The 17,834-nt window shown below is 42.7% G+C and overlaps 3 protein-coding genes across 8 annotated transcripts in view; all 3 read right to left on the reverse strand.

Moving 5' to 3' along the window:
• Positions 1 to 1,181: 1,181 nt before the first annotated feature.
• On the reverse strand, positions 1,182 to 8,137 carry serbp1a (SERPINE1 mRNA binding protein 1a). 4 transcript variants are annotated; one of them, XM_023954472.2, is made up of 9 exons: positions 6,149 to 8,137; positions 4,975 to 5,158; positions 4,670 to 4,810; positions 4,497 to 4,568; positions 4,208 to 4,282; positions 3,927 to 4,095; positions 2,760 to 2,798; positions 2,470 to 2,652; positions 1,182 to 2,387 (listed from the first exon to the last, which is right to left on the reverse strand). In XM_023954472.2, the coding sequence occupies exons 1-9, from the start codon at positions 6,402 to 6,404 to the stop codon at positions 2,331 to 2,333; spliced, it is 1,176 nt and encodes a 391-aa protein (XP_023810240.1). In that variant the 5' UTR covers positions 6,405 to 8,137; the 3' UTR covers positions 1,182 to 2,330. The 4 variants fall into 4 exon arrangements, with proteins under 4 accessions (XP_023810240.1, XP_023810242.1, XP_023810241.1 ...); XM_023954474.2 differs by having other exon boundaries at positions 4,497 to 4,565; positions 6,149 to 8,132; XM_023954473.2 differs by having other exon boundaries at positions 3,927 to 4,098; positions 4,497 to 4,565; positions 6,149 to 8,127.
• Positions 8,138 to 8,341: 204 nt separating this feature from the next.
• On the reverse strand, positions 8,342 to 14,730 carry hsd17b7 (hydroxysteroid (17-beta) dehydrogenase 7). Of its 2 annotated transcripts, none has more exons than XM_011474371.4 (9): positions 14,582 to 14,730; positions 14,230 to 14,436; positions 14,056 to 14,148; positions 13,805 to 13,919; positions 9,283 to 9,477; positions 9,090 to 9,203; positions 8,948 to 9,004; positions 8,777 to 8,870; positions 8,342 to 8,683 (listed from the first exon to the last, which is right to left on the reverse strand). In XM_011474371.4, exons 1-9 carry the CDS (start codon positions 14,614 to 14,616, stop codon positions 8,529 to 8,531), a joined length of 1,065 nt encoding a protein of 354 aa, XP_011472673.1. In that variant the 5' UTR covers positions 14,617 to 14,730; the 3' UTR covers positions 8,342 to 8,528. The 2 variants fall into 2 exon arrangements, with proteins under 2 accessions (XP_011472673.1, XP_004068242.1); XM_004068194.5 differs by having other exon boundaries at positions 8,772 to 8,870.
• Positions 14,731 to 14,835: 105 nt separating this feature from the next.
• The window catches only part of ddr2a (discoidin domain receptor tyrosine kinase 2a), a 40,685-nt gene continuing 37,686 nt past the window's right edge, over positions 14,836 to 17,834 (reverse strand). For both annotated transcript variants that reach the window (XM_023954475.2, XM_023954476.2), the window contains 5 exons: positions 17,550 to 17,677; positions 17,266 to 17,463; positions 16,945 to 17,179; positions 16,704 to 16,853; positions 14,836 to 16,623 (listed from right to left, as the gene is read on the reverse strand). In XM_023954475.2, the coding sequence (XP_023810243.1) occupies positions 16,492 to 16,623; positions 16,704 to 16,853; positions 16,945 to 17,179; positions 17,266 to 17,463; positions 17,550 to 17,677 (843 nt within the window). In that variant the 3' untranslated portion in view covers positions 14,836 to 16,491. The remainder of the gene's footprint in view (positions 16,624 to 16,703; positions 16,854 to 16,944; positions 17,180 to 17,265; positions 17,464 to 17,549; positions 17,678 to 17,834) is intronic.

Here is a 17,834-nt window from a genome sequence, read left to right on the forward strand (position 1 = left end):
TGGTTTCTTAACTCTGATGTTTATACAGTGATGGTGTGAAATTGACCTTTTAATCTGATCGAATGAAATGTATACGTTAGTTTTATTAAAAATTTTGCAGTATTGCAGTAGATTCAAGTGTCAGATGGCAACAATATTTTTGTAAGAGCTGGATTCATGAATTTAAAAAGGCTGAGACATGTCAGGCAGCCCGGGTCCCAGCGCTCTGAAGCGGTTTCTTGAATCACTCTCCTGGGACAGTGGGGTCATGGGTAATCCTCCGAAGTCATCAACTCCTTTGCTGTGAATTACAATGTTTACCATGTTTTGGGAGTACATACATAAGTCTTCCCATTCTTTTAAAAACAAACTTCATAAAATAAATCAGAACAGTGTGGCCCATCTATTGTTAAATAATTTCCCTTTGGGGGAACAAAGTTTGATTCTAGTTTATAAAAAGGGATGCTACATTGTGTTCACACTGGAGAAGAGGTTCGGTTATTTTACAGAGCACATTTAGTCAACAGAAAAGCAATTTGTCACTACAAGTCTGAGATTTAACCCTTGTGCTATCTTAGATGACCCCACCCTCACATTGACGGGTTCTCCCTACCATGACAAAGGTGGATACAGGTGGAAAGATTTCATGTAATCCATGGACACCATTCACAAATCAGTGAAGAAAAAAGGTTCAGCGCACTGTCTAGTGGGTCTAGATGACCCAACTCCCAATGGTAAAGTGCCTAGGATAGCACATGGGTTACAGACAAAAATGAAATTATGGTTTGCAGTAGTTACAGCATTTCTTGTAAAGAAAAGACACAAAAATCTAGACCTTAACCCTTGTGCTATCCTAGGCACTTTACCATTGGGAGTTGGGTAACATGTCAATGTAAGGATGGGATGGGTTATTTTATCATCTAGAAGCCACACCTGCCATTTCCAGTGGTTTGCTCTATAGACATTTACAAATAAAAAAATACAAGCAGTCCAACTAAAGACTGTTTATAAGCTATGGTACATGTTTAAGATTTTCTTGCAGTTTCAGGAGTTTCTCACGACCCGTGTGGCTCACACACACAAGCCTCATCTTGTTTGAGTAGTTCAAACACAAACCAGTAAAACAGGGCTTCATGAACGTCACTGGGGCTCATTTCCAGTTAGAAAACGTGGCTGAAGAAACAAAAATTTAGTGCACAAAGTTTGTTGACCACCTTTATTTACCGGCAGAGGTCCAATAGCAGGGCTGGATTTCACACATTTTGTAGAGCACTCCAGCTGTTCCATACAATGGACAGCTGTATTTCTTTCAGAGTAATTATGCAGCAGTAACACTGTAAAAGCAACTGAACAGTGAAGGAAAGTACGAGTACAGAAAACTAAGGGCCAGGTTTACATTTGTGAAGGGGCGGAGTGTGTTAACAGATTTTAAGAAGGCCTCCAGACACGTCTCTCCTGGTCAAAGCAGAAACCGCAGTAGCTGTCCTGAACGACACTGGATGGTGAAAAATGATCGTCAAATACACATTAAAACAAGATGGAGACTGCATTTCAGTATTTAAAAACAAAACAAGTCCAGATCAAACTTTAGATTAAACCCCGCTTCCTTAAGATGAACCTAAATGCCTGTTAGAATGTTTCAAAGTAGAAAACCCAGAACTTTGTGTTTAGGGTGCAATTTTGTATCGATGCGTTCACATGTAGGCAGCAGCGTGTCGTTTAAGTGTCCACTTGCACCGTATGAAACAGTCTCCTAAAGGATTTCTGAAAACGGCAAAGATTTACAAGCTGAAGTGAACACAGGAGGAGACCACCTGTTTAAAATATAAAAAGTATACCAGTGCTGGAGAGAATCTGATTTCCTAAAGCCATTGTGAAGTGGAACTTCTTCAGAGGGATCGGGTGTGGCGGAGCTGATGAAGCTGGGGTTGGAGCTCCACAAAGCTCATTCTACAATGAGCAAAAGCAGCAGCAGCACCACACACCACAGGTGAAGGAGACGCCTTTGCTTCCATTTCAACAATGCATATATCCAAGCAGCAATTAGAAAACTTTATTAATGGACAAAGCATAACCTCTGAAAAAAAATACTGTATGAAAACATCCCTGCTACATTGTTTCCAAGTAAAAAACCTCTACCAATAAGTTGCTCCAGAGTAGCAAGAAGTCCTTTTTTTTCTTCTTTTTTTTTTTAATCTTTGTTTTCATTAGATAAAACTCAGTCCTCACATTTGAGTGTCATAGCTATGACAGTCTTCTCCATCATTTCGCTTTGCTGAAGGTTCCAGGAACATGCAAGCCTCGTAGAGGAGTCAGGAGGCTCCTGCGGGCCTGAGGATGAGCAAGCAGGCCTAAGCCAGGGCTGGGAAGGCCTCCGGGTCGTCCACGTTCGGAACAGACGCAGACGACTGAAGGGAGGAGAGGGCGGCGTGAATGAACACAAACGTCCTTTCAATAGAAGGAGATATAAACCTCCACTTCTTTTCTCACCTTGTCAGTTCTCCCTCCACGAACCGGCCTGGCTTCACCTCGGCCTCTGCCCCCCCGACCGCCGCCGCTGGCGCCACGAGGTCCACCACGTCCACGTCCTGGACGGCCCAAGTCTCCAAAGTTTATCTCCAGTTGGGACGTTATGTCATTGGCTGGTTTCCGGAAGTGAGGCTCATCCTCTCCCTGAATTGAAGACGTTTTAAATCCTGTTATGGTCTCCAACTGTAGGTTTACATGATTTTGTGATTAAATGTACGAAACAAAGCTGTTTTTTTTTGTTTTTTTTTTACCTTGGGCTCCTCAACCTCAACCTCGAACACTTCACCTTTCTGTTAGAAAAGGTAAAGATAGCATTTTTGGAACGTCAGAACAAAGAAATGCATCATAAATGTTACATTTCAAAATAAAAGCTCTTCTTTTCACCTGTCCAAAAAAAAACCCCCTCAAATTTGGCCCAGTTTTGGTTAAGCAAAACGAGTGTCTAAATCGGCCCTTGAGGCCTGGTGTGCATCTGGTCTGTCATTTAGTCCTGCACTACCTGCTATGTCAAGGATCAGGGGAGCTTGGCTGATAAATGTTGCTACAGCTGCAGTAGTCAAACTAGGCTGGACACTGATCCACAGCAGATGGACCTGTGATTTCTCAACATCGCTCTATTGAACCACTGCTGTCACTCAAACTGACAATATAAATAAAACTGAATAATATACATCAGTGGGCATTTTGAAGGGCACACATTTGACAGTAATAGTGTGATAAAACCACAAGTGTGTAATTGTAAAAAATAAGAAAACACCATCATAGCTGGAAGTTAACACTTTGCAAAACAGAAAACTGAAGATTATAACCAAAGTTCAATTATGATTACAACGACTTTATTAGCGTTAGCTCATATGGTGAAAAGATGAGCTAAATCACATTCAATTTCGGCCAATGAAACACCAAGATTTCAGATTAATACTAAAACAGAACCTCTCCTGGTTCTGGAGCTCAGCCTTTCTGCTTGTTTTCCACTTTCAGACATTATCTACTGCCCTGTTTTCCCTCACGGTCCCATCTACTTTCTGTTTAGATCTGGCCGGTTCAGTCAAGCAGAAACTAGTCTTTCAGCAGATCTAGATTATCAGCTGTGGCATAAGAGGTGCAGGGGAAGGGTTGGTGACCCCTGCTCTAGCCAGTGGAGAACCTCAATGCAAAAATGATTGGGATTTGAACTCAGTAAATGTGTTGACCTCAGGCATGATCTCTGTCTTTTTACCTGCAAATGAGTTTGAGATTGAACCACCCACTTTAAATAAATAGTAGCAGGTAAAACAGGAAAGGCAGGAAAACAAGCAGGTGGTCGATCTCAAGGACCAGGATTAGACAACTACAAGTTTTACACCTTTATTAGCAAAAGAGTGAATTTGACCTGCTGCTGAAATAAAAACCATTTAAGAAGGATCAGGTTAACTCACATCCGCCTTGGACTTGTGCAGCACAAATCCTTTGTTCCAGTCAGCTCCTTCGTTGGCCTTCCGAATGTTGAACTCCACTTTGGCCCGTTCCTTGCCTTGCATGGCTTTCCATTCGTCCAGAGTCATCTCCTTGGGGCCTTCCTCCTTCACCTCCTCCACCTCATTCTCCCTTCAACACAATGCAATACAGGTGGATTTTAGCAACACGAGGCATCTGTGCCTTCACATCGAGACAGAGTTTAAAAAAATATATATATACCAACAAAACAAAAAAAAATTACTTGTTCTCAGAGTCAGCAGGTGGATGTTCCTCTCCGTCAGGATTCTCCTCAGTGGTGTTGGATTGGTCAAGCTCACTGTGCAGACCGATGGAGAACAGTTAGGAAGCAGCGTTTTAAAAATTAACCCCTACATCTCCCCCTCATGCTGTGCCCAGTCTGCATCAAAGAGATGCCAAATCAAAATCCAGTTTTGGTGACTGCTTTGGTCAGCTATCAGCTTTTTTTTTTTTATACATTCACAAACCAAGATAAACCGATGTCAACTTCTGGAAGAAAATAAAAGACTCACTTCAGTTCATCCTTCACGGTGCCCCAGTTGTGAGATCCACTTCCCCCACGCTTCTCCTCACCTTTCATACTACTGAAACAAGACGCGCTTTAGTCATGATCGTAACACAGGAGCGGTCATCAAGAAAAATGCTGCAGTTTTGATAAGATCCACTCCAAAGCACGGGCACTCACGATTTGTCACTGCCGCTGTGTCTGTCAAATTCACGCTTTCCCCGGGAGTCAAAGCCGTCACTGCGACCCATACCGCGACCCCTGCCCCCGCGGCCTCCCCGGCTGCCACCGCGTCCCCTCATGGGCCGATCACCGATGGGTCTGAGTGGACAGATTCAACAAGAGTCAATGGTTTGAATCAGCTGATCAAGAGAATAAATTTGTGCTTATTTCTGATTACTATTCAAATTTGATGGATTGCTTGTTGGCATAGATTCCTTTAGCTCGCACACATTAATACAACAAGTTTGGATTTTAATACTCACTTCTCCACTGAGAATTCACCACCTTCAGTCTTCTCTACAGCATCGCCAGCAGGTCGCTCAAAGCGGCGAGGCGGCCGCCTGTCGACAGGTCTTCTGTCTGCGGGAGGACGTCCCTCGCCCGGATTTCCCTGAGGTCTGGTGCTCTCGCCTTCTGGCTTGCGACCCATTCTCCTCATTCCAGCACCTGAAGTTGACAAAGGGATTTAACGATGAAGCCACTGTTAAGATAAATCAGATTTAAAAACAAGATTTAATTCAAAACTAAATCAAGTCAGATTAAATGCTTTCAACTGGGATTTTGCTCAGATCTTTTGACCTGGAAGGCAAACGGTTAACAGCTAATGGCAAAGCATGACACAAGTCCCACCCATTGACTAAACCACTAGATACCAAAATAGATCTCATCCACTAAACAGTAGCAACAGGCTGCAGTGGCGGCGGCGGCGGCAGCAGCAGCAAGTGCACCTGTTTCATCCTCTCCCACACTGACAGGATATCAGAAGAACGCATCTGGGTCAAAAATGTATCGGATCCACTCCACACAAGTTGGCACGATGCACAGACACAAGTGGAGCTCGCGGCATTACTAATAAATGTAGGAAGTGGCATTCACAATAGTAACGTGGGGACTTGTAAAATGGGGCGCTCTCGCGGTACGTCGATCGTGTGCAGTTTGTACTGAGCGCCAATGGGAAGTAAGTGCGGAAAATGTGCTCCAACCACGAGGTTGAATGGCGAGCGGAGCGCTGCTGCGCCTGCGGGGAAAAAACACAAGGATTTAATCTGATTTTCATGCACGTGTTTGGGATCCTTTCGAGTTCGCCCTGCAATTGAACACCATTTTAAAATATATAGTAAAAAATAAAGATATTTAAGTAGAAAGTGCAATAAAATGTTCGGTACCAGGCTGAACTCGTGGTTTCTGCCTGAGCAACCTGGCCCGTGGAAGAGCTCCACATTCTGGCCTACAACGTTTCTACAGATTTATAAAAACACATCCCAAATAAATATTTCATATTGCTTTGACTAGCTAAACAGCCTACACAAAGAAGCCACGCCGACCTCATGTCACAGGGCTCACCCTAACTAGCTAGTGGTTGAGCAATTGAACATGTTAGCATACATTTTTTTCAGTTGCGGCTTAGAGACGAGCAGCATGAAGTGTTACCATTACCATCTTTCTTAAGTGGAACTGGTGCTTGGATCTCCTTCTTATCAGCCAATGGCGTCTTTCTGTCTTTTTGGGTTTCTTTTTTTGGCTGCTTGGCAGCCTGGGCTGCAGTCTTGGCGGCACCAGGAGCAGCAGCCTCCTTCTTCTTCTTAACTTCGGCCTGCTTCAGCAGCTCAAAGGGATCCGACTCGTCGTCAAATAACTGGTCAAACCGATTGGTTATGGCACAGCCAAAACCTTCTTGCATTTGTCCGGGCATGATGGCGCCCCTTCAGCAGGATTTTCCTCCGATTCTACGAGGCTTGGTGCGAGCACTTGGCTAGATGAAGCCACAAGATGGCTGGAAAAGGACCTTCTTCTCTTCCGGTGCGATTGACATCCGGGACTTCAGACTTGGCGCGGGTGGGTTTTGTAGTTTCTGATCTCGTGCTTGCCGCAGGATCGTTTTACGGACAGCCGTATATAAAACTCAACTACCCACAGTACAAAATAATCGTACACTTCCAGTCTGAAAAATAAAGCACAGTTGCCCTTGTTTGCAATGTTTCTGTTTTGAGTCTAAGGGATCGGAATTTTTACTCTTGTAGCTGTCATTGTCCATTTCTTGAGTTTTCTTTTACCCCAGAAAGCTTAGCGGTTCCGTTTCATCGTGCAACGACATTATCAAAAAACACAAAACAGCGCACTTAGGGAGTTATTGTTTGGAAAGTAACACAAGTTAGGCTATAGATTATGAACAGGTTAGTGCATAATATAATTTCAGATAAAATAGATTTATATTTTTGCTATTCTGGTGTTAAATATGATTAAAATTTAAATGACGGATATCAGTCACTGCATGCTTTTACTTTGAAGTAAACAAAAGTAACTGCTGCACAGCCATACAGTAAAAGCTATAGCCTAAAATATCAACGTTTATGCAAAGGCAATCCTTTGAATTCAGCGCAGTTTATTTATAAATTTTTACAAAAAAAGTTGGCTCAAGGGACTACAAAAGCACAGGGACATTATGTGATCTGAAAGCATTTATCTGCAACTCCAATCTTTTTTCTCCCAAAAAGGCCAAATTGTCTTAAATGTACATATTACTTCCGAGTTTTTCGTGTAAACTCACATACAGAGAAGAGAAAGCTCCATTTGGTTATTTCCTATTTGGCCATTGTTTTTATTTAATTACCCACCCCACCAAAAAAACAAACAAACAAAGGAACTTACTCTACATTCTAGTATTTAAAATAAAAAGGCGGACAGCTAACCATGCAACTGCAAAAATCAAGCTTAAATGCAGATGCAGAACTTCCTCAAGCATTTTTTACACATCTCAAAGTGTAAACTGAAGTAAGAATGTAAATGATGAAAAAGGGGGAAAAAGAAACGGAACTATTAAAACAAAGCACATGCCTTCATTTTTATTACATTTGATCTTGAATTCTTGATAAAGTTTATATGTGGTTCCAGTCACCCCCCCCCCCTCCCACACACACAGACAGACTTTTTTTTGCTTTGAAATTATTTTCCTGCTCTTTGATTACCACTATAATCAAAGCTACCAACGCTTGTTCCTCAACATCTGTCAGCCTGCCTGTTTTCCAGCCTTTCTCGCTCTTTACCTGGATCAGGTAATCAGCACAAAGCAGCGCACAGAGGAATACAGACAGGACGGTAGATCTCAAAGACCAGGGTTGAACAGCCCTGCTGTAAGGCGTTACTGAAGTGCCAGACAGAACCGTGATAAGAGCCCCACTCGACCAGAGCGCGCTCCAGCAATCCCGCGCGCCAACATGACGTCTCCTGTCACCAAAGCGATGCTCGAGTCTTACGCGCTCATGATTTTAGTCATGGGCGCCTTCTTTGTCTACTTCTGCGGAATGGTTTGGGCTTTTTGCAACCCGAAGCTGAGCGAAGAAGAGCCAGAGGATCGCAAAGAAACGGCGCGGCGCGGACACTTCAGCTCCCCGCGCGCTCTCAACTATCCGCAGCAGGACGTTGTGTGCGTCTGCGCGCGTCTGCCGGCAGCGCCGCACACCGAGGAGCCAATCACACGAAGCACATACGTGAGCTTCTGGGACGACACGGAAAGTCTTCTGTCTGACTGCACCGTTTTTGGTCGCGACGATCTTGGGATAAACAATAAGATCGGAGAGAGTCGCTCTTGGAATGCTTAGGCAGCATTTGTCAGTCCTCAAAACTCCTATATTTGAACCAGCCATTGTTTATTTGTTTTTGTAAAACAAAGAAATACATTATGTGTTTTATTAGGTTCTGTTTGACCCAGTTCACGTTTAAACCCAGGAAGTTGAGCTTTAATATTTTTGAATTATACCCTAAACTTGAAGTTTGGGGTGTAATTAAAATGCCAAAAGCATCGAGGTGATGCTCTCAATCATAGATTTTGCTTCAAACATGGAGGTTGTTCCGGTCCTGCAGGTCTCTTCTGGATCTCAGTTGGGTTTTTTTTTCCAATTTGTTCCTCATCTGGCTTTCCAGCTCCAATAATTTGCCATATACTAACTCTGCTGTTTCCAGATCGATATCCATCTGCAAAGAACCAAATGCACATAACTAAGCATACAGAACACATTGAAGACAATCAGAACATGGAAGTTTATTTAAGATGTTGCAGGACCTTACGCGGCTGTGTATAGTTGTTTCCCAGCCCCGATGTGAGACTGTGATATTTAGCATATGGATCCAGGGTTTCTGGCCTTTGCTTAAAAAGCCAAAGCTGACACAAAGAGCACAATTGACCATATTAATCTGTACTAACCAGTATATGGTAGTTCAAACTAATGTTTAACTTACCAGTGCTTCAGCTCCACTGTAAGGTGTCAATGTGAATGTGTTGGTGAACACTCTTATCTGTCAGCATAGAAGAGACTTAAATTTGTATGAAGAAACTGTTGTTCCTCAATTGTCCTCATGTACAACATGAAGTTGGACTTACGAGCCAAAAGATGGGCAACAGCAGGGTCCAGAGGAACGCTGGCAAGGTGGGCAGAATGCTGTAGGTCAGGTTTGTCATCACAAAACCAGGACAAATGACAGACGAGTACAAACCCTGCAAGAAAACATAACAACACGGCCTTCATTGAAACTCCATATGACTGAAAAATGACTTTCTGTAAAGTTGTGCAGACCTGATTGTTATGATGGATGTTGAGAGCCAAACTTAGCAGGTCAGAGGCGTATTTGGAAGAGCTGTATGGCTGAGTGCCTTTCTGGTGCTGCAGGTCCTCCAGGCTAAAAGCTGAGCGATGAGCGTTGTTGCTAGAGGTCCAAATGAGCTGTGAGGTTTGACCTGCGCGGCACAGCACTGGCTCCAGCTCCCTGACCTGAGCAATATGGATGATTAGAAGATGAGAAGACATCAAACAGCACACCCTGAAATAAACTTGAACATAGCCAACTGCGCATTTAATGAATAAACCAATACTGGTATCAGATAAAACAAGTTAAACTGCTGTGTTTCATTACTTTTTCTTCACCTCTTTGTTCACATCGCACTCTGCAACGCTCCTTCAAGCAGTTACATTCAACGAAGAGTCTATGTGAATAGATAGATAGATAGATAGATGACTTTATTAATCCCACAATGGGGAAATTTCATTTATCTGTGGCAGCAACACGACATTCAGAAATAATCTATATAATATAACATCAATAAAGGACATCACAAATTACATTTATATTGGATAATTAAAAATATTACTAAAATTATTATGAAAAATTATTATCAAAAATGAGATTCTTATTAAATAAAGAAATAAATATTAAATAAATACAGCTGCAAAAGTGTAAAAAACATGCGGTCTGCAAAACATGTAAACTGTAAAAAAACATTACAAATTTTTTCAAAATACAGAAATAACTAATGAAGTTCACACCAAGAACAAAAACAAACAACTGTTCAGGAACAAAAAACAATTTAAAATTGAAAAACAACAACTACAACAAAAGTAAATGAATCAATGACTAAACAGAAAAACACCCCTGGGACCATGGAGTGTCACTTTGACATGGTGTTGTACAGTCTGATGGCTGTGGGGAGGAATGACCTGCGGTAGCGCTCCTTCTTACACTGAGGGTACAACAGTCTTGTGCTGAAGGAGCTGGTCAGCGCCTCTACAGTTTGGTGCAGGGGGTGGGAGGGGTTATCCATGATGGATGTCAGCTTAGCTAACATCCTCCTGTCCGCCACCTCCTCGATGGACTCAAGTGTGCAGCCCAGGACAGAGCCGGCCCTCCTAACCAGTTTGTTAAGCCTCTTCAAGTCTCTGCCTGCACTGCCCCCCGCCCAGCACACAATTCCATAAAGGAGCACTGAGGCCACCACAGTGTCGTAAAAGGTCCTCAGCAGCTGTCTGCACACGCCAAAGGACCTCAGTCTCCTCAGCAGGTGAAGGCGACTCTGGCCCCTCCTGTACAGAGCATCCGTGTTGTTGGACCAGTCAAGTCTGTTGTTCAGGTGAACACCCAGATATTTAAATGTGTCCACGACCTCAATGTCTGAACCCTGGATGTTCACCGGTGACTGTGATGGTGAGGACCTCTTGAAGTCCAGTATCAGCTCCTTTGTCTTGCTGGTGTTAAGCAGCAGGTGGTTAACTTCACACCAGCTAACAAAGTCAGTGATGACCCCCCTGTACTCCTGCTCATCCCCCCCTGATACACAGCCCACAATGGCACTGTCATCTGAGAACTTCTGCAGATGACAGTGGTGGGAGTTGTAGGTGAAGTCTGATGTGTACAGGGTAAACAGGAATGGGGAGAGCACAGTCCCTTGAGGTGCCCCCGTGCTGCAGACCACCACATCAGACACAGAGTCACGCAGCCTCACAAACTGTGGCCTGTCTGTGAGGTAGTTGATGGTCCAAGCAACCAGATGTTGGTCCACACCTGCAACCTCCAGCTTCCTCCTCAGCAGTGATGGCTGAATTGTGTTGAAAGCACTGGAGAAATCAAAAAACATGACTCTCACAGTGCTCCCAGGGGCCTCCAGGTGAGACAGGGCCCGATGCTGCAGGTAGATGATGGCGTCATCCACCCCGATGCCTGGTCGATATGCAAACTGCAGCGGGTCCAGTGCTGAGCTCACCTGAGTGCGGAGATGGCTGAGGATGATCCTCTCCATAGCCTTCATCAGGTGGGAAGTCAAGGCGACAGGTCTGAAGTGGTTCGGTTCCGTAGGACGAGGTACCTTTGGAACCGGAACCAGGCAGGAAGTCCTCCAGAGGACTGGTACCTTCTCCAGTCTGAGGCTCATATTAAATATGAACAGCATCACCACACAGAGCTGGTCTGCACACTCCCTGAGGAGCCTGGAGGTGATGCTGTCAGGGCCTGTTGCCTTCCTGGCCTTTGTTCTCCTTAACTCCATCCTAACCTGATTCAGGGTGAGGCAGAGGGGGGTTGGAGGATGGGTGGGCGGTGGCTGGTCTGGTGCTGGGAGTCGTTGGGGGGGTCCCTTTGATTCTGTTGGAAGAAGGGGAGAGTGGACTGTTTGGTGCCGAGGTGGTAACAGCTGCAGCTGGGAGGAGACGCCTGAGCTGGAAAGGTGTGAAGAGGGGGCCGAGTGGGTGGAGACTGGGGGCTGGGCAGAATCAAATCTGTTAAAGAACAGGTTCAGTTCATTTGCCCAGGCTTGGTCACCTGTGACCTGGCGACCATTTCCAGCCTCAGCATGTCCTGAGATGTGTTTTAGACCCCTCCACACATCACGGATGTTGTTATGTTCCAGGCGCTGCTCCAGCTTCTTCCTGTAGCAGTCCTTGCACTTCCTGATCTTATATTACAGGTCCCTCTGTACTCTGCGTAGCTCCTCCTTGTCCCCAGAGAGAAAGGCCCTCTTCTTCTCATTTAGGAGGGTCTTCAGCTCAGGAGTGACCCAGGGCTTGTTGTTGGAAAAACACTGCACTGATTTTGTTTGCACTGTGTTTTCCACACAAAAATTGACACAGTCCGTGATGCAGTCAGTAAGACTGTCAATGTCCTCCCCGTGTGGACTGCAGAGAACGTCCCAGTCTGTGGTGCTAAAACAGTCCCTTAGTCGCTCTGTTACTTCCTCAGTCCAGATCTTCACCGTTTTAATCTGTGGTTTCTGCTGAATGTGAGTTTCTGTTTTCTGTGTTCAAAACTCTCGTATTCAAGTGTTGCTATACACCAGTTTTTCGAGGACAATTTTGGGCTCAGCATATAAAACACCCTGTCGCTGAACGTGAGTTGAAAGTTAAACCAAGTCAACTTTTGACCAATCAGGGACTCAGATTTGGTAGTGACGTTTGGATGGCGTTCACTTTAATTAACAGAAGTGCCAACCGTTTGATAATTATTCATGGAAGAGAAAAGAGTAATTGCGGTTTTTACCCGGCCAGAATTCCAAGACACCAAGTCTTTCATTTATTTGAATGGAGCTGTGAAAGAAAAAGTCTGGAGCAAGAATCACCAGATTTTCACAGCTTCCACATTCCACACCAAACCTCTTCTAACTGTAGGTGGCGGACATGCGCTAGTGAACAGTAGAAAAATAAGTCCCTCTCTCCTTGTCCAGTGTGAACACCTATACCCCCGTTCAAGAACCCGTGTTTGGTGCGGTCTTCAATGGATTTCTACTCCAATGATCCAACCAGATCCATCTGTCTGAGGGAAGATGTTAATGGAATCGATCTGTACCTTTAGAAAATTGTTGCAAAATGAAACAAGTTGATCTGGGAAAATACAATTTGGATCGAGACTCAGTTGCTTCATTTTACTGTAATGTAAAAACGGCCAAGTGCATCACAGCAGACACCACGTGATGCAGCAAAAACTGATCACTCCATCATTCCAATGTGTGGAAACACTTTGAATTTAGCAAAGATATGTGATATAAGGTGTGATAGAATGCTCTTATAATGTTCCCTTTGTATTATTTTGATGTGAAAAAAGCAACAGTGGGCAGAACTTTAGGAAACTAAAATGTGAATGGATTTGACATTCATTCTTGTTTACTTGTTAATTGTTGACACATTTATATCGTACTTGATAATCTTGAGTCAAGGTGGTTAAATCTTTGGCTAAGGACGTTCGGATTGATTATAGGTCAGTGAATTGAATCGTCCAAAATGAACCGATATTGATGATTATGAATAGTATCAACAACCACAAATGATATGAATTGAGCCATTGTTAAAATGAATTGTTCCATCTCTAATTTTTTGTCATTTGATTTAGATTCCTCTCTATGCTAGAAGGAATCCTACATGACTGGACTCAAAATTTGTGTAATCTTTCATGATCAGCAGAAAAACTTTAAAAGTTCAATAGGAAACCTGAAAAATCACAGCTAAATTAGGGATCTAAGGAACTTCTGCATCTCATGAATAAATATTAAAGAAGTGAGAGACAGCTCAAAAGTCCTGCAAAGAATGAAAGTAAACCTGATAAGGCAAAGTCTCCAAAATAATGTCTGCAATGACCTCGTGTCCAGAGATAGAGACTGTTAATTATTCATGAGCAGAGTATCCAGTATCAGCTGTATGTTTTCAAGGACAAAGAGCTGACAAGAGCAAACCTCCCTGCAGACAGGTCGTTGTGTTGTAGATATGAGGTGTAGAAAAAAGCAGTCTACTGTTTTTTTCTCATAGTAGACTCATAGTGAGTCTACTGGTTGAAGTGACTCACTAGAAGGAAGTGACCAAACAGGTTTGTTGCAAAAACCTCCCGCAGGCCATCAGGAGTGACTCCATCCCTCTGAGTGATAATCCCACCACCCGTGGCAAACATCGTTGTGACTCCACTGCGACAAAAAGCATTAGAGGAATCTTAGCCATCACTGAAGATATGTTTGTCCACAAGATTTTACGACCAAGTGTATTTAAAATTATAGTATGGAATATGAAATATTGTTCAGTTTGCAAAGATCTGTTTTGTACCTAGAGAAGAGACCTCTGAAAAAGGCTTTCACATCAAACTGTGGGTTCGGCATGATGCCTGCATTCAGGTAGAGGTAGTCCAGTCGTTCATACCTGCAAAGGACAACAGCTGTAAAACCAGTTCCGGGAAAAAAAATCGGTTAGTTGAAAACTAAATTTTTAAGAATTGCTTACTTGAGTTTGACTTCCTGTGCAGCGTTGATAACAGAGGAGATGCTGCTGGTGTCCAATTGCAACAGGTCCACTTGAGCTGAAGGATGAGAGGCAAGGAGGGACTGTCGAGCAGCCCGGGCGCGTTGCATGTTCCTACAGGCCAGACACAGCTGCAGACCCTCTGCAGCCTCTGAGAGGAGACGCTCACACAGAGCCAGGCCGATGCCACTGCAGAGAAACCCCTGCTTTACTACCAATCACTGTCCCCTTTAAACTGTGAGTAGCTTGTAAACAAAAATGTATTGTGCAATATGCAAAAACTTTACATTGGCTTCACAATTTTAAACTTAAACATTCCCATTTTAGTTTTTACCTGTTGGCTCCTGTCACCAAAACCACAGTTTTCATCTTGCTTTAGTTAGTCACAGTTCTAAGCAACAAGTCTGTGTCTGGCTCAGATGACGTAAAACACTTCAGTTTAAACTATTCTTAACTCCGCCCCCCGCGATTTGATTGGATCCTTTGGTTCTTCTCCATCCAATGAGATCCTGATTTCACTCTGCTCAACTCTTAAGGACCGCCCACAAATACTATCAAATGTTGAGGCAAGGAAAGATAGCAGAGCGCCAGTTTTCAGTTTGAGTTTTATTTATTTTTTTTCTAATCAAGGCTTAACAAGGTTTACAGAAAATATTCATAAAAATATTTATTGTGAATAACACTATTTAATAACAAAAGAGAAGTGGCACAACAAAACTAACAACACTAAAATAAAAAGCAGAAAATATTGAAAAAAATTCTTAAATAATTTTTTAGCTTTTGTTTATTGTAGACAGCTTTTTATAGGGCATCCATAATATTCTTTGATTTATGAGATGGTCTAGGTTTAAAAACACAACAAAAATACAGATATTTTTTGTTCTGAGTAATTTCCAAAATGAGAACAACTATAATTAAAAATACATGCGAATGCTGAAAATTGAAAACTGTGGATGTGTTACATTAAAACCAACCGTCCAACATTTCATTTTAAATAAGAACCAGAATCATTAAAATGAAACATATTTGGTTCACTCTTCTCAGAGGAATGCATTGTGTGAAAAAAAATATTTCATGTTCATTTAAGAACTAATAAAATCACAAAATCCATAACACAAGGAAAACTTTTCAGTCATTCTGACCTAAAGATTTGAATCAACACAACACACAGCCTTTTCTAATGTTTTCCTTAGTAGTATAAATATAAATTTCACTGCTGTTATTTTCAGAAACATCACTGACGTCTTGGTAAAATCAAGGCTGTCTCAGGAAGACCCTGACAGAAAAAGAAATATCACAAACTGGATAACAAGTAATCAAGAGCTTACAGTGACAAACATGAACACAGCAAGTGGCTAAGCTAAACACAATGCTTTCTAAAGACTTTGGCGTCAAAGATTAGTTGTATCATCTTTTTCTTTTTGGAGAACTTTAGACAATCTTCCCTGCACAACAGGGAAAATGTTCCTTAACACTACAAAAGACTATTCATAAAAGTTTGAAGTAGAAAAAAAATCTTATTTTAAATAAATTGAACCTGGATGTATTACATTACTGAATAAAAAGATGAACGTGATTGTACATATATGTCAACAAAACATAAACAAGGCACACATTAACATATAAATATCAAACAAAATAAAAATGAATAGTCACACTTTAATAAGTTCCCTGTGCAATACGGATGTGAGCAGACAGAGAAAACTTATTATTCTATGAGTAACTTGCTACTCTAATGATGTGAAATTAGCTTGAAAATGAGATGATATTAGAAAATTAATTGTTTTTCAAAAAATGTATCATTTGATGTCTGTTTTTCCTACATTCAAACAGTCCTTCAAAATAAAAGATCTTCAATCATCACTCACGAGTATGCATTTGTCCCTAACACCCAACAAAGTTTTCAAAAGTGCCAAATGTTTTTGTTTTGCTACATTAATATTTGTTTTCCTGTTCACACAGTTGAAATTTCCAGTTCTACAACAGAGAAGGCATTTACTTGCAATAATCTCTTTTGTTCCTTGGAAAAAATGTGTGCCAAAGGCAATCAAGCCAAAACACATCACATGTAGTTAAACTTCCTAGTGTGTTACACTGGAACCCACAGGTGCTCACCTTCCCGACCCCTTCTCTCAGCTCAGACAAGACAGCTTAAATCTGGGTTGTGCCTGTGACTCCTATCAGACACTGCTTCTTCCAGGGATGTGCAGCCTGGGAATGGACTGTCTCCATCACAGCTCTAGCCTAGGACTCTAAATCCGATAGGCGTCTGTGTATTTCCTGGAAAGAAGGTCGCTCCTTTGCATTCCGTCTCCAGCAGGTCAGCATTATCTTGTACAGCGAGTCTGAGCACAGCACAGGTTGAGGCAGATAAATCTGCAAAACACGGAGCAGGAAATCAAGTCGCGGCTTCAATAGCGTTTACATGAGCAACAAATGCTTGAGCCCGCACTCACCTGTCGTTTCTGGTCTCTAAAAAACTCCCCTGTGTTTTCTATAACCTGCTCATCTGTGAGCTGAGAGTAAGGCTGCTCCTTGCAGAAGTTTAGGATCTCCCACAGCGTCACTCCAAAGGCCCATACGTCACTCGCTGTGGTAAACTTTCCCTGCACATAAAAATATCTATAGTAGCAAGGTTCCTTGCACTTGTTGCAGAATTTGTGAAATAAAAACACAAGTTTTAAAAACAGGTCTTACCAGCAGGATGCTCTCCCATGACATCCAGCGTATAGGCAGCACTGCTCTCCCCTGGATGCGATAGTAATCACCGCTGTACAAGTTTCGGCTCATACCAAAGTCAGCTATCTTTATTGTGTAGTTCTTGCCCACCAAGCAGTTCCGTGTGGCTAAGTCTCGATGGACAAAATTCAGAGAGGACAGGTACTTCATCCCAGAAGCGATCTGAGTAGCCATGTAGCACAGATTACTGAAGCTAAAGAGGAAGCACACAAGATATTCATTGATGTCGAGGAGCATGAACTCCTTTCAAACAACATTTAAATGCTTAAAGTGACTCACCTGACAGTAGCTGTGTTACTGAGCAGAGCAAGTTGGCCCTCAGGCTCATGGCGGGACAGAAACTGATTGAGGTCTCCGTTCTCCATGTACTCTGTGATCATACACAGTGGGTTGCTATAGATGCACACAGCCAGCAGCCTGATGATGTTGGGGTCCTTTAGACGTGACATGATCTTGATTTCTTTCAGGAAGTCATTCCTACAAACACAAAAAAACCTTAGCGGTTACATTTACGGATTAGATATCGGGCATTTTATGAGTGGTTTAACTCAGAGGTGCCACACCTTGCATTCCCATTGGCATCTGAACGGAGCATCTTTACAGCCACTAAGACGGGCTGATCTTCCGGGATGTCAAACAAATACTCTTCATGCAGAAACTCCTGCATTCCCTCTGCTTCACACAGATGCACCTAAGAGAGTTGAAACAAAGTCTTAGCGTGGGTCACACTTTCCTCTCATGCAAACATCTAATTGTTCTTGTGGCAGTTTTTCTCAGGATTGGGGGGATGTGTAAAGAAAATTTAGCTCAAAAGTGCATTTCTGAATATTTCCTCATTCAAATCGTTG

This window comes from Oryzias latipes, chromosome 4, assembly GCF_053564925.1.
Source record: "Oryzias latipes strain Hd-rR chromosome 4, Olatipes_Hd-rR_3.1".
In the NCBI taxonomy this organism is placed as follows: Eukaryota; Metazoa; Chordata; class Actinopteri; order Beloniformes; family Adrianichthyidae; genus Oryzias; species Oryzias latipes.

Excerpts from the sequence above, each read along its gene's own strand:
- hsd17b7 (XM_011474371.4), bottom strand. The coding sequence starts at position 14,616 with ATGAAAACTGTGGTTTTGGTGACAGGAGCCAACAG. Across the intron at positions 13,920-14,055 it reads TTCAGAGGTCTCTTCTCTAG|TGGAGTCACAACGATGTTTG; the intron begins GTACAAAACAGA and ends TTTTTGTCGCAG. Across the intron at positions 8,871-8,947 it reads ACAGTGGAGCTGAAGCACTG|CTTTGGCTTTTTAAGCAAAG; the intron begins GTAAGTTAAACA and ends TCTTTGTGTCAG.
- serbp1a (XM_023954471.2), bottom strand. The coding sequence starts at position 6,404 with ATGCCCGGACAAATGCAAGAAGGTTTTGGCTGTGCCATAACCAATCGG. Across the intron at positions 4,811-4,974 it reads GGTGAATTCTCAGTGGAGAA|ACCCATCGGTGATCGGCCCA; the intron begins GTGAGTATTAAA and ends CTGTCCACTCAG. Across the intron at positions 2,388-2,469 it reads GTGGAGGGAGAACTGACAAG|TCGTCTGCGTCTGTTCCGAA; the intron begins GTGAGAAAAGAA and ends TCCTCCCTTCAG.